Below are 14,189 nucleotides of genomic sequence, written 5' to 3' on the forward strand. Positions count from 1 at the left end.
GGATTAGCTGCGCGGTCACATGGGCTAATAATACAGACACCCTTCTGTAGAGGAGGCAGTGAAAGCAGCGTGCCGTGGGTGTACGGTCAGATTGAAGAGCTCATAAGGATGTGACATCCTGCAGAGGTCACAGGGGGCATCTGTCACGTGATCAGCTAGGTCCAAGCAGCCAAACCTGCTTTTTTAACAGACTGACAGGCTGTCTGAGTTATGAGGCTTGCTAACTAGCTTGGCCAGTAAGAAACCAAAGCCTCACGGGCATGCTGAGGAATGGAGGGGTCAACCTGAGTGTGCATTACCAAAAACATTTAGGCTACCAGTGGCTGCCTGAATCTTCTTCAAGAAACTGGTACTGGCCTACGTGCTGTGAATGGATCAGGCACTACATACGGGACATGGATGCACTTTTCTCCAAAGTGGCTAATCGGCTAGCTAGCAGTGGGACTCAGCTACCCCTCAATAAAAACATGCACTGTCTTGCAATATGGTGGAACCAGATCTACATTGATTTTGGAACTGCAGAAAGTCTACACATATTCCTTTACAGACTGAACACCGACCTATTTCAAGTGCAACATGGCCATCAAAAGCTAAAAAAACATCAGATGTCTGTATGCCATGGAGCACTTTAGCCTTTTTGAAGCTAATGCACTCACGCTTGAGATTGTTTGGCCTTATTGCAGAATTTCTCGCTGTTAATCTTCATGGTAGATTGCACTTTTTGTAAGTCACTAAATGTAATGCCCCACGCCAATGTGCGGTGGAACCCAAACATGACACAGATGTTGCAAGTGCTAGCAACTAGCGCAGAAACAGTACACAGGTTTGTTTTTGTGTCACTGACTCATACTGCCTCACTGAACATTACCTTTGAAGCAATTATGATGTTTCAAAACGACAAGGGTTCACACAAAAACACCAATAACTAATTAGTGTTGTTGTTTTCCTCTACTGGTTTCTGTCAAACACCAAAGACACACCTGTTGGGCATGCAGCAGACACACAACACACACACACACACACACACACACACACACACACACACACACACACACACACACACACACACACACACACACACACACACACACACACACACACACACACACACACACACACACACACACACACGTGTTGATATGATCATCACAGCAGCTGCAGCTACACAAGGGCCTCCACTGTGCCCCCAGAGACAGACTTGACTTTACACGAGTTTATTGCCACCAGTGCTTGTGTTCACTCCCTCGTGTTGCACAACATGGACGTAGATGAGGCACGGCAGGGGAGGACATTTATCACTACTGATTTACTGAAGCACGGAGGAGAGCCACTGGAGTACTGTCACACCTGAGTGTGCAGAGGTCATTAACAGGGTTCATTTAGAAAAATACCACACGTACCTTTCAAAGTAATGATGCAGCCTAAAATGGATTTTAGTCATTTTAAAACTGAAGGGCTAGGTCGTTTATAAACTGTAGGCACTGTAGAAAAAATACTGCTGATTTAATTATTCAAGATTATTAAGTTGTATGTTTTGGGAACATTTTCTGATATGAATGAGGCTTTGAGTGAAATATAAACAAACTTCTTTGTTGACATGTTAGGAAGATAGGAATGAAACAGGAACATTTGGTGTATTTAAGTGCTACTGAAATGGAGGTGTCTGCCTCAAAAAACCTACATTTGCAAGGCCCTTAAAGTACAAAATAGGGTGAAAATAGTAGTTACCACTTAAATAAAGATATTATATTTGTTGTACTGCATGTATCTGAAAGAGGACAAGTAAAACAAATTAGCCCAAATTGTTGAATTGACTACACTAAACAACTAGAGTTTTCTCTTGTAGTTTTTCACCTTAAAGGTGGGGTAGGTAATTCACTTCAGAAACACTTTTTGTTATATTCCATGGAATGCTCTTAACATCCCGCAATGAATACATTAAATGCTTTGACAATAAATATATACAAATATCTCATCTGTGGAAGCCGTGGCGCTGTAAAAAGCAAGTCCAATTATCTGCCTCGGCCCGCGGCAGTGCAGGGAGCTGTTTTGAGCAACAGCTAAATATTGCAACAAGTGGACATCAGGTCTGAATTAACACAGGCACGTTTAAAACCAGATTCAGTCTTTGAAGTTCTTTCCAATCCCCATCATTCTTATCTTCATGTTTCCCCCAAATCCTTACACACTGCCACGTTACATATAACACAGTTCCACATGGATTCTCCTTATCTGCAGTCAATTTCAAAAGGAATCCTATTTATGTTTTTGTCTGAAGTTGCTGACCCAGCGAGTTGAAGCGAGGTTTGGAGGTGAATGACTGCAGATGAGTCTGTGCAGCACTCAGCTCTCCACACTATAATCTACTGCAGGCCATTGATTAGCATGAGGGTAAGTGGAGAGAAAGGCAGAGTTAGCCAATCCATCAGCCAGAGGGGCATTGTCAAAGATTAAACAGAGCAGTGAGAGGTGCGGCAGGAATACTGATGGTCAGGGTTAAGACCTCACACTCCTTTGAAGTCTTCATTTCTTATATTGACTCAGTGTTTGTAGAAGTATTTATTTCATAGCTCAAGACAAAGGTTTCTTTTCTGAACAGCATGAACAGGAAGTTGGAAAGGTTTATAGTACAGTGAAGTACATATATTATATTTGTATACAAATGTGAGTTACTTTAGTTGAGCAGTGCCATTTCATGACAGCTTCTACTTCACTACATTTCAGAAAGATATTACATAGAAAACATATGAAACACTTTTGAAATACAATGCATTGTACAAAAAAATGTATTTGCCAGACAGTATACATTTGATTTAAAAAGATGAATCAGGAAGGAAACTCCATCTGGAGGGAACTTTGGGATGTTAGCCTTTGTAGTCCATTTACATGCACATAAAACCTATATAACACACGACAGGGAAGGGAGAACTCAAAAAGCATTATAGGGCCACTTTAAATGTGACGTTTTACAAATCACACAGTTCAATGATCAATCAAAAAAAAAATATTAAAATGAGTTCTGCTTGAACTTTATTGGGTCATAATATATTGCAGTGTATTGCACATATACTCCCATTTGATGTATACACTCACAGTAGACATGTTTCTGCATTGAGACATTTCACATTTGGGACTTTAAGTACATTTTCCTCATGATACTACTCACACATGTTCAAGTATTTATTTACAGTGTAATATATATTTGTTGCGAATTATCTGAATACTTGCTCCACATGTAAGGAGAGATTATTCCAAAACTTCAACACTTTAGCCTTCCAAATACCGTGGCAGTGATATGTGTCGAGTCTGCACCCTTTAAGTCTTTGTCACAGAACGACACGTTGATTTCACAACTTCAACTAAACCATTTCTGAGAGTCATTAAACTGAATTCTGACGTCTTCAGAGTCTGCAGCTGTGCACAGGAACACATTGCATAGCAGAGGAGTGAAGTGCATGAAGTGAAAGTGCCCCGACAAGTTCTGGGTGGAGCGAGAGATACCCTGAGGTAAAGATAAAGCCCTTCAGATTACAAGCTGTCTTTTTAAAAAACACAACACAGGAAAACAGACTTTAAAAGGGTTTAGACTGAGGCATTCACCGACAAATCCAAGTCACAATCTTTGGTGCGTAAAGTCCCTTCAATCCTTCAGTTTCTCCTCCAGGTAGTTCTGGATCGTCATAAGATTCTTCTCTTGCTGACCCAGAGCCTGCAGCAGAAGACCCATGGGTGACCTCTTCAGCCCCACGGCCTCTATCGTGTTCTCCATCTTATTCTTCATGTTGCACAGGCGATAGGATGCGTGTGCAAGTATCACTGAAAAGCAGATGGGGAGTGAATGTTTGGCAAAAACAAGCCTATAAACTTTGTTTCGTGATGAGTCAAACCAGAAGAGTGTCAGCGTTGAGAATCTACATTTCAGTCCAAAACATGTTTCATTGATTTTGAAAGATCTGTGTTGTCATTTCACAATACTCCGAATGATCCAGATCATGATACCATAGCTAGATGAAATATATATATGTAGTGTTGGGAGGGTTGCTTCAAAAATATATTCTGTTTCAATTACTAGTTACCTGAGAACAAATGGAATCAGTACTTTAATATAATTTGTATCTTAAAGGTGGGGTGGGTAAGTTTGAGAAACCGGCTCGAGATACACTTTTTGTTATATTCCATGGAATGCTCTTAACATCCCGATAGCAATGAATATCTGAAATGCTTTGACAACAAATCCATTAAAAAATATCATCTGTGGAAGCCGTGGCGCTGTAAAAAGCACGACCAATCATCTGAGCCGGCTAAAATAACTGGATGGCCTACCTGCCTGTCAGCCTTCCATCTCGTGCACAAACTTATCTCGTGCCCTCATTGGTCATGTGCGCGTCCATGTGTGTTGGAGGAGGGGCTCTGTAAGGAAGTCTGAAGGAAGGGGCAGATTTCTTTTGGCTGCCTACTTTCAAATTCTAGCGCACTCAAGCTGGTTTCTCCATTCTTACCTACCCTACCTTTAATGTGAACTTTGAAAATAAGAAACCTATTTAAAGGAAAACCTGCCTTTCATTCAGCATATTCAGGCAGTAGCCTATATACACCTACAATGAAACATGAGCACATACTACAGTCAGTGCTTGAATTGGAATGAAAAAGGTGCCAGTACTCTAAAATCAGCAACTTTTTCAAGTCAATTTTATATATACAGCCCACAAACAAGAATTTGGCTACTATCATGCTGGTGGGTTTGTCTCTTTACTACTGTATATTTTAGAAAGGTTCACTGTACTTAACATTTTTTATGATAGGCAGCGGATATGGCTAAAGCTCAGTAAGGTCAATATTAACTGAAAATATAGCAATCAAAGTCTAGATCTTCTGCTGAAGACACATGAAGCAGAGACCTTTCAGGTGAGAGCCCCTCTGGTGGTGTTCAACATTAATGACAAGGAACAAAGCTCTGGTCAGAAGCATTTTTTATAAAAAGCTTTAACAAAATTAAGTATTTCTGTACATTTTGAATGCAATCTAACTTTCCAACTCAGAAAACGAAAAAGTGGCAAAAGTCTTCTCACATGGCTGAGCTGCTTTGCAATATACTTCACCACTGAAGAATACAAATATGTATAAAGTAAACTATGATGCAATCTAACTTTCCAACTCAGAAAAATTATAAAGAGCATGAACAAAGAACATGTAAAAACAAATGCAAAATTTGCACAATCTAAAATGAGAAACTGTAACTGCAAGTAACAAAGTCTGAGCCATGGTAAAGAGTTACATTGAACACCAAGCTGATCAGATAACTCCCTGGTTGGTCTGAAGTCCTTCTATCTCCAGGATCTGTACAAATCGGCACATTATGCCAAAAGTCTTCTCACTGGGTGAGCTGCTTTGCAATATACTTCACATTGTTAGAAAAGGCTCCAGAAGGCCTTGGGGACATCAGTATCAGGGGCTGGAGCTGGACAGGCTCTTTCATCAGCACTTCTCCTTCCCTTTGCCAGCCAGGACCTCACATACTGTTCCGGATTGAACTGTCCTAGTGATGGTCCATTACATTTAATGAAAACTAGGCTGGACAGTCGGCTGACAGAGAGAGCATTCCTTTTTGCAGTAAGGATATCGTTCATGCAGCTGAATGCCCGCTCACACTCACTAGTGGAGACAGCGATGGTTCGGACTGCTTTCAGTAGAGGCTCCATGGCAGCAGGTGTACGGGATGCCCTGGTTTCCTTGTATTCGCGAAAGCCCTGAACAGTCTCTCTTCTGTCCACTTTCAGCACTTCGCACAAACGTAGCACCTCTACGTCCCCATACTGTACGTCTAACTCCTCTTCAGGCCAACTTCCAGGATGGATAACTTTCATGTCCTGGATTAGCTGATTGTCCCGGGCCTCCCGGCCATGTAATGGGATTTCTCTTGTGCTGACATGAGAGAAGGTTGTGGAAGTCATTCTGTGTCTCAGATTCTCTACCATACTGCGGAAAAACTGACCTGCATGAATCTGTACAAGCCTGCCATTCTCACGCAGGGCAACACCCTTGAAGGACTTCTCAGCTAGAGCTGTATGAACTGTAGTCATGTGTTGGCCAGGCATGGTGACCATGGATTCAAAAACTCGTATTTCTCGAGTTAAGAGCCTATCTGCTGTAGGCAGTGTCATCTCTCTTTTTTGGAGTTGCCGAGAGAGGTCGCTGAGCTCTGTGAGCGCATCGTACATCAGTCCCAGATTGCTGACAAACGTTGCAGATGTGAGCACATCATCCAGGCCCTTGTACTTTGCTCTGTCTCTGGAATCCCTGCTCGTGTCGTTTGCAGCATTTGTGAAGTGATCATGAAGCACTCGGTAGTTTTCCCAGACTGCTCTGACGCTCCTTTCACTTGAAGCCACCCAGCGGATGGACAAAACACGCCCTATCACCAGGAGACGCTGTCCGACTGCTTGCGCACACTGCGCTAACTGCCTCTGATTTTTGGGGGAGGCATGGAACAAGGAATAGAGTTTGTCAAAAAAGATCTGGAAATGATTGAGCCCTGAGACCCTCCTTGACCACATCCCAACTGCCAGCTCTAGACGATGATTGGAGCAGTGCCACACAAACAGGCTTGGGAATTTACCTACACAACTGGGTAGCAACGCCTGTTCTCTTCCCTAGCATGACTGAAGCCCCATCACATGCAAAAGAAACGAAACACTGACCTAAAAAGTCCTCGTTAAAATCTCTTCCAAGACACTCCATTAACGCCTTTGTGATGTCATCAGCCGTTGTTCCATCCAACTCGATCAGCTCCCAAAACAACGTTTCGGGCTCAGCATCAGCTAATGCTGAGCGTAGACACACAACAAGCAAACCGTTTTACCACTAATAGTGGTAGATTCATCGACCAAAACACAGAGTTTTCTTTGGTTTTCTGTAATGTCTTTTGCCATTTTTTTCTTCAGCTCATGAGCTATGTGGTCGATGATTTCGCCACAGGTTTTATTGGAGTGCAAAACCCTGCCCACGTTCAGCCCATTCAGTTTCTGTACATTGAAATCAATTGGCATGTCTGTGAATGGCCGGCTATGTTTGCCAATTTTATATGCCGTTCGAAAAACTCTGATAGTGGTGTCTAATTCAGATGTATGCATAGACTGCACTTGATGTTGAATAGTTTCACGTGAAGCAGATGTAAGGATGTCAGCAGCTTTTACATGGGCTTGTGATTCTTTATGTTCTTTGATTTTTTTTTCTCAGGCTAGCTTGTTGTTTGCCCTTGTCAACACCGAAATGAGACACTGCACACTCACCCCATTCAGTTGACAGTTTCAGTCCTTGTCCAGTGTGTATTCCCAAAGATTTGACATCTCTGCATATCCGACATCCTAGCTTCTTATCTTTAAGAAGGAGCCATGCATTGGTCTTGCAAAAATATTGCACCTGGTCCGTTGTCCAGCAGTCAGGTGCATCGCTTTGCCCGGTGTTGGTGGTGGCAGTTGCGCCAGCAGCAGCTAACGTTAGAGGCTCTGGAGGAGGCGGCGGAGCTAGTGCTAATGCTAATGCACTAGAACTTGGAGCAGGAGGATCAACCAAAGAAAGCTCCCCATCAGACACAATTTCCAACACAGGCACAGCATTCTCTGTATTTGAAGTTTCTTCCGGCGACAACCGCTGTCTTTTTGCACTTTTATTAATCCACGCTAACATTTTAGAAATGCTAATTTGTGACGTGACTTGCTTTCCTTCTCTCCGGGGCGTGCCTGCTCTGTTCTATCACTCTACATAGCCACCCACTGGGTGGGAGTTGCAGTGCATAAACACAACACACGTGCATCTAGGTATGTAAATTGTAAAGCATTAAAACATGGTTTTACTAACAGTTTTCCGTATGTTGTTACTTCGGCATTATTATTATTATTATTATTTTGAAACGTGTATTACTATTAAATCACGGTCAAATAGGTTAATTTTGACATAGTCGTTTCCACCACAGTATGTACATGGAGAAGATAAGCCCCGCCCCCTCTCCAGCACGTTCTGTTTGAATGACAGGAGTAAACAGCTGACAGCCGCTGTGAAACTCCAGCGGTTAGAGCGATGAGAATGTCCGTTCGGCACCTCATGACTCATCTACTGAGTACCGGGCGGCTGTATATATATATATGGATGTATAATAAGAACGGCGGGAGAGTGTTGAGTACTGGCACGGTGCATGAGTACCGGAGTACCGCCAGCATGCCGGTACTGAGCAAGAAGTGCCGGTACTCCATGGGTCAGAACCAGAAGTGCCGGTACTGCGTACCGGTGAGTACCGGCCCAATTCCAGCACTGAAGTCTACAGTATAAAAAAGCAGAAATAAAATCTGAGCTCACAGGAAATCCTCTGTTTTAGTTTAAATACATACAGTGAAGCTCACACACAGAAAAGGTTCACCTGCTGAATTAAAAAAAGAACACATGAACCAAAGAAAGTGAAAACCATAAAGCAGATTCAGGCAGTGGACGTATCGATCCACACTTAAAGTATGAGCCGACAGAACAGTACAGCTTACAGAGAAGAAATACAATCGGATTATTTTACAACAAACACTATATGCTCTCTTCTTTAGTAATCCCCAATTTTTTTTAATGTAATAGTAATCTGATTACGCCTTTTTTTATGAAACTGTAAGGCAACACCGTTACTTTTTTGTATTCTGATTACAGTATCCTGTTATTCCTGTTACTCCTATAGCCTGTTAATATCCCTTATTCTATTGACATGTAGACTTTTTGCACTACTTTGTATTTTTGTATTTTATTAGATATATGTTGCATTGTTGGAGCAGCTCAGGTCAGAAGAATTTCATTGCCATTTCTACACTGTAGCTTTGTGCTTAAGACAATAAAACCTTTGAAATTGAAATCTGTGTGTTTACTTACGAGCCAGGGGGAGATAGATGGCAGACAGGAAGCACATGATGCTCCCCAGCATGCAGAGTAAGATGTAGCTGGTGACCGTGAGGCCGATCCCGAACACTACGGGGTTGACTCTTTTCAAGCTGCCTATGAAGTCTTGGTTATCTGCGGCCCACACTGAGCCCAGGAAGATGGCCGACCCCAGGGCCATGGCTGCGAACATCCCCTCAGGGTTCAGGCACCTGGCAGGGACACGCATGAGAGGAAACGGTTAGTTAAATGTATTTTTGGTTTTCCCTTTCCTGTAGTGTGTTATGTAGTTTTTTTGTGCATGTAAACGGTCTGCAAAGGATAAAATCCCTAAACTCCGGAACATAGTGACATCACTACTTAACACTCGCACTGCTATTGGCTGAAGCTCCAACACATTATACGTGATAGGCTAAGGGGCGGGACATTTCTAAGCGGTTGACCAATCACAATAGAGCCGGCCAGCTAACCAATCAGAGCAGACTGGGCTCTGGTTTCAGACAGAGGGTGAAAAGAGCTGCTGCAGCACAGACAGTATGAGAAAAATAAAGAGCTTTTTGAACATTAAAGCATGGAGACATGTAGAGGCACAACATACTAATATGAACCTGAAAATTACCAGAATTATGTTTAGTATAATAGGGCCCCTCTGACATCATGTGTGTGTGTGTGTGTGTGGTGTGTGTGTGTGTGTGTGTGTGTGTGTGTGTGTGTGTGTGTGTGTTTGTGTGTGTGTGTGTGGCCTAGCATTACTATACTTGTGGGGACCTAAATCTGTTTACACAGTCACATGTGGGGACTCGCCTCCCTTATGGGGACAAATTGGAGGTCCCCATGAGGGGAATCATTAATTTTAGGGTGAAGACTTGGTTAGGGTTAGGGTAAGGGTTAGGCATGTGTTGGTTATGTTTAAGGTTAGGATAAGTCTCCAGGAAATGCATGTAAGTCAATGTAATGTCCCCTGAAGTGATGTATACATGGTATGTGTGTGTGTGTGTGTGTGTGTGTGTGTGTGTGTGTGTATGTGTATGTGTGGTCACTGGCTCCACCTAGTGGTTGGATGGAACATTGTACCTGTTAGTATCACAGACATTATGCATACCAGGACAGGAACCAAGATACAGTAAATATACTCTTAATGCAATTCATTAATTTCAGCCCTGAAAACCCTTAAACTGTTTAATTGTTTTCCTCAATTGTAAAATGCACAGCTGCATTAATTTACCAATGACACAAAATAATAAAAAATTGAAATTATCCATATATTGTAGAACAGTATATATATATTGCTCCAAAGAGTCATTTACATAAGGAGATACATCTTAACCGATCTTAACCCACATCAAATCCACTGTCCACTTTACAGGTGAGATCATTAACTCGCCAGTGCCCTCTGGTGGACGAACTATGTAACAACCATCACATTTTTAAATCACCTTTCTTGTTACTAACGGTCATCATCACATATTTGTTTATATCAATTTATCTGTCATAAGCTATAACAAAACAATATATTCTTCAGTAGTCTATCCACTGTAAGAAAGTTACTACATTTCTGAAAATCTCCAGACATCATGTAAATCAGGGTTGCCAACTCTCACGCATCTGGCGTGTGACACACGCTTTCACTCTCAATCTCACGCTCTCACGCTGCCCAAACTATTCTCACGCCAAAAACAAGAATACCGAAGACTAGAAACGGTTTTGAAAACTTTTGTCAGGTAGTGATCGTCTTCTCAATAGAACATCTTTGATAATGTCTTCTGGCCAATCATAATCAAGATAACGGCGTGGTGTTGTTCCAGGAAGTCCCGACGGAGAATACTTTTGCTGTAGTACATCTCTATATACATCGATACAACATTACGTGTTGATAGATATCAACACGTAATGAAATAAGACCCCACGGTTTGATGATTGATAGGTGCAGGGACGTGCACAGGTACGGGCTAATGTTGCCAGGGCAACGGCCCGTTTGGCCTTTTTGGCTGACCTGCCCCTCTGGAGAGAGCGAGAATTTATTTTTATTTTTTCTGTTGTGGCCGAATCAACATGATCGAGGATCTCATTGTTTGACCTTAAGGGATAGGCCTACACTGTGGCCCTAAAGCAACTGCTCCATTATCTGTATCAAATGCAAACATTGATGCCACCAAATGTCAAAAATAAAAATAGAAAGTACTACAAATAAACTGGAATTCATTTACATCTTAAATTATGAATATATATACACAAAAAAAGGTTTACAAATATCCAATTAAGTCAAGGTAACACCCTTTTCACCCCGGTTACACTTTTCATTTGCCCTGTACGATGGACGCTTTAAGTGATGAAAGTAGGGGGTGTTGGCTTATCAGGCGTCCGCAGCTCACAGCCAAAGTGGGTGTGGGATCGAGCGAGAGAGATAAATGCAATTTATGTAAACAAATATTTCCAAGGCACTCTTTTATAATTATTGGGGTAAACAGGTTTGAAATCATTTCAATGTATACTATAGGACAGAAAACCAAAAATATCGTTTAAAACTTGAGAGATACAAAAATATGCATAAATAAATGTTAACTAGGTAAAATAAGATATGAATGAACAACACAAATAAAATAAGTTGCATTTATTTGCTATTGGTTATGTTCACATACTTATTTGATTATTAAAATGTAAACCAATCTTTTTCATATGGGTGTTTTACGGCCCGTCCACACAGCAGCGTGCGTTGAAAGCTTCACCATTCACTTTGAATGGGGTGACGTCACTTTGCTGGCGTGGCTCGCTGCAAAAGTTGAGCAATGTTCAAGTTTTGAAGCCACGGCAGAAGCGTCAGCCAATCGAATCATATGCCAGTACAAGCTCTAGCCAATCAAACCGCTGCTTGTATGTCAGGGGCGGGAGATTCATGTGATTGGTTGTTGGTCGAGTTTCAGACACGCCCGCCGGCAAGCTTCAACGCACGCCGCTGTGTGGACGGGCCGTTAGAGTTGTACCCCCTAGATCAGGTCTCTAGTAATGTGTGCTCTAAGTGCACCAGATTGAAGCATTTTACTTTAAATGTTCAAACATTTCTTTTATTTGTTCTACTGAACGATTTTCTGGCAGGGGGGGGCGCCAGCTAAAATCTCGCCTAGGGCAGCAAATTGGTTAGAACCGGCCCTGATGGTGTAGGAAACGGGCTCCGTGTTACAAGACGGGTCGGGGGTTTGGCGGTACCACTGCAGACTCTCTGCACACACACACACACACACACACACACACACACACACACACACACACACCACACCACCGCTGCAGACTCTCTGCACGAAGGAGCCATGGTGCTGCAGCTCCTGATCGGAGCAGAGACACACGTTCACTAAGCGGAAAAACGATATCCTGTCACAGAGATCTGCTATTTTAAATTTTAAAGTCAACACATATCGACCCTAAATAAAGTCTATATTAAGAACGAGATGTTTTGACATTATGGCTTAAACAAATGACAAATGAGCGAGGGCGATGACGTCAGAGCATCGTCCTATGTGCCGGGGCTGAGCCCCGGACAGCCCCGGCCCAATTTAACCCCTGGTTAGAGGCCCTATTTTATCAGTATGTCTGGACTGCACAGCAGTTACAATGGTCAAACTACATTAGAACAGAATTGTCCCCATTTTGTCTTTAATAGTTACTAACATTAGATATTTTAATGAGATATGGACCGCAAAACAAAAAATGTCCCTGATTTTCATTTTTGAAATTAAGTCACGGAATGCAAGTAGTCGCCTTAGCTTATTTTGTTATGAGATGTGAATTACTGTTCAATTTAGTTGATGTAATAATCATTTGGTTCCTTTTACATTAAAAAAAGGTCTTGTGTTTTTTTTCGGGGGGAGGCCCTTTTTCCAGTTTAGAGCAATAGCCCCTCCAAATGTCTGTGCACGTCCCTGGATAGGTGTGTGGGCTGTCTTTCATTTTGACACAAAGAACAATGGGGCCTATCCCCCCTTATCCACAATGTAAAGTAATTCACACAGCCTCTTCCCTCTTCTCTCTGTGAGGAGCAGCAGGTTCAGCTTTCAGAACAAAGTAAAATGGCATTCATTTTTTAAATATGTCGTGTAGTAATAGATTTATTTATTTTTCTTCTCAAGAGAGTAGGCTACCAGAATGTGTATTTTATGTTAGTAACCTATTTCAAAACTAAAACAAAAAAAATCTCCTGGGGGAGAATCCCCCCAGACCACCCTGCAGGGGTTGGGTTTTCAGCATGTCAACTCTTTCACCTGTGGAGAAATTTGCAGGATTGGCTCCAGGTCGCCCTTTTTATTTACTACAAGACAAATGTGCCTTTTTATTTCATACAGTTCAATTTGGATTGAGACAGGGAAATAATCTAAACCTCACGCGTGGCGTTTCACTGTCAAGGGGAGCGTGTATGTAATTACATTGCAAATACTGACATGAGCCCCACCACTGTATGGGTTAGCCCTACCATAGATTACCCAACAAAAATACTCTCTCGCAACTGCCGACCCGTATTGCGCATGCTCAGATCTAAGAACCAGTAGAAATGATAAAAAAGTAAAAGTCTGCTGCTTATTGTTCTACTAGGCCAAAATAGAGTCAAAGAGTATATGAGAGTGAGAGTGTGTTAATTAATATATTTGGCAGTTTGGAGTAAGTCTGTAGATGTGTTTGTGTGTGTGTGTTTTATGTATAGGCCTCTCACGATAATTAATTTTGTTGGATACATTTTCCCGGAAATTATTGCGATAAACGATAATATTGTCGGCACCGTTGTATGACCATTTTAGACCACTGACATAATGATAATATATAATAATAATTCAAGTACATCCTTTCAAACTGCTAGTCACATCCTCATGTAAATGCCAATTTATCGAGTTCATTTTTATTTATCGTACGATACGTCAATTAATTGCTTATCGCGACAGGCACACAATAAAACAGTGGAAACAAACATGTGTTTGACTTTCATTAGTGAATGAAACTTTGTGCCTTTTATAGTCTGTGTCCAATATTGTGTATTTGTATATATTGTATATCCTATATATATATATGCTAAGGTCCTGCTGCTGACACGATAGCAGTCATTTCGTGCGCATATGTAATTAAACCCATGATATCAAAATCTCACTCCAGCCAGGTACCCAAAGTTGGCAACCCTGTGTAAATAAACAAAAAAGAAGGTTAGCTTAGCATTAGCCTTTTCCACCAGTCCTGATAGAAATGCTAGCCCCTTGTATTCATGCTAAATATTTGCTTCCTGTATGTGTTTAAAACATTTTCCT

At 41.8% G+C, this 14,189-nt stretch overlaps 1 protein-coding gene across 2 annotated transcripts in view; it reads right to left on the bottom strand.

Annotated features, from left to right (window-relative positions):
* The window catches only part of LOC117543709 (PRA1 family protein 3-like), a 58,677-nt gene that overhangs the window by 40,762 nt on the left and 3,726 nt on the right, over nucleotides 1-14,189 (bottom strand). Inside the window, exons 2-3 of one of the 2 annotated variants that reach the window (XM_034212202.1) lie at nucleotides 8,902-9,119; nucleotides 2,545-3,816 (exon numbers count right to left, since the gene is read on the bottom strand). In XM_034212202.1, coding sequence (XP_034068093.1) covers nucleotides 3,641-3,816; nucleotides 8,902-9,119 — 394 coding nt within the window. In that variant the 3' untranslated portion in view covers nucleotides 2,545-3,640. Of the gene's footprint in view, nucleotides 1-2,544; nucleotides 3,817-8,901; nucleotides 9,120-14,189 lie in introns of those variants that run through there. The other variant, XM_034212203.1, reaches the window with a different exon arrangement.

The sequence above is a fragment of the Gymnodraco acuticeps genome, unplaced genomic scaffold (genome assembly GCF_902827175.1).
Source record: "Gymnodraco acuticeps unplaced genomic scaffold, fGymAcu1.1, whole genome shotgun sequence".
Classification (NCBI taxonomy): domain Eukaryota; kingdom Metazoa; phylum Chordata; class Actinopteri; order Perciformes; family Bathydraconidae; genus Gymnodraco; species Gymnodraco acuticeps.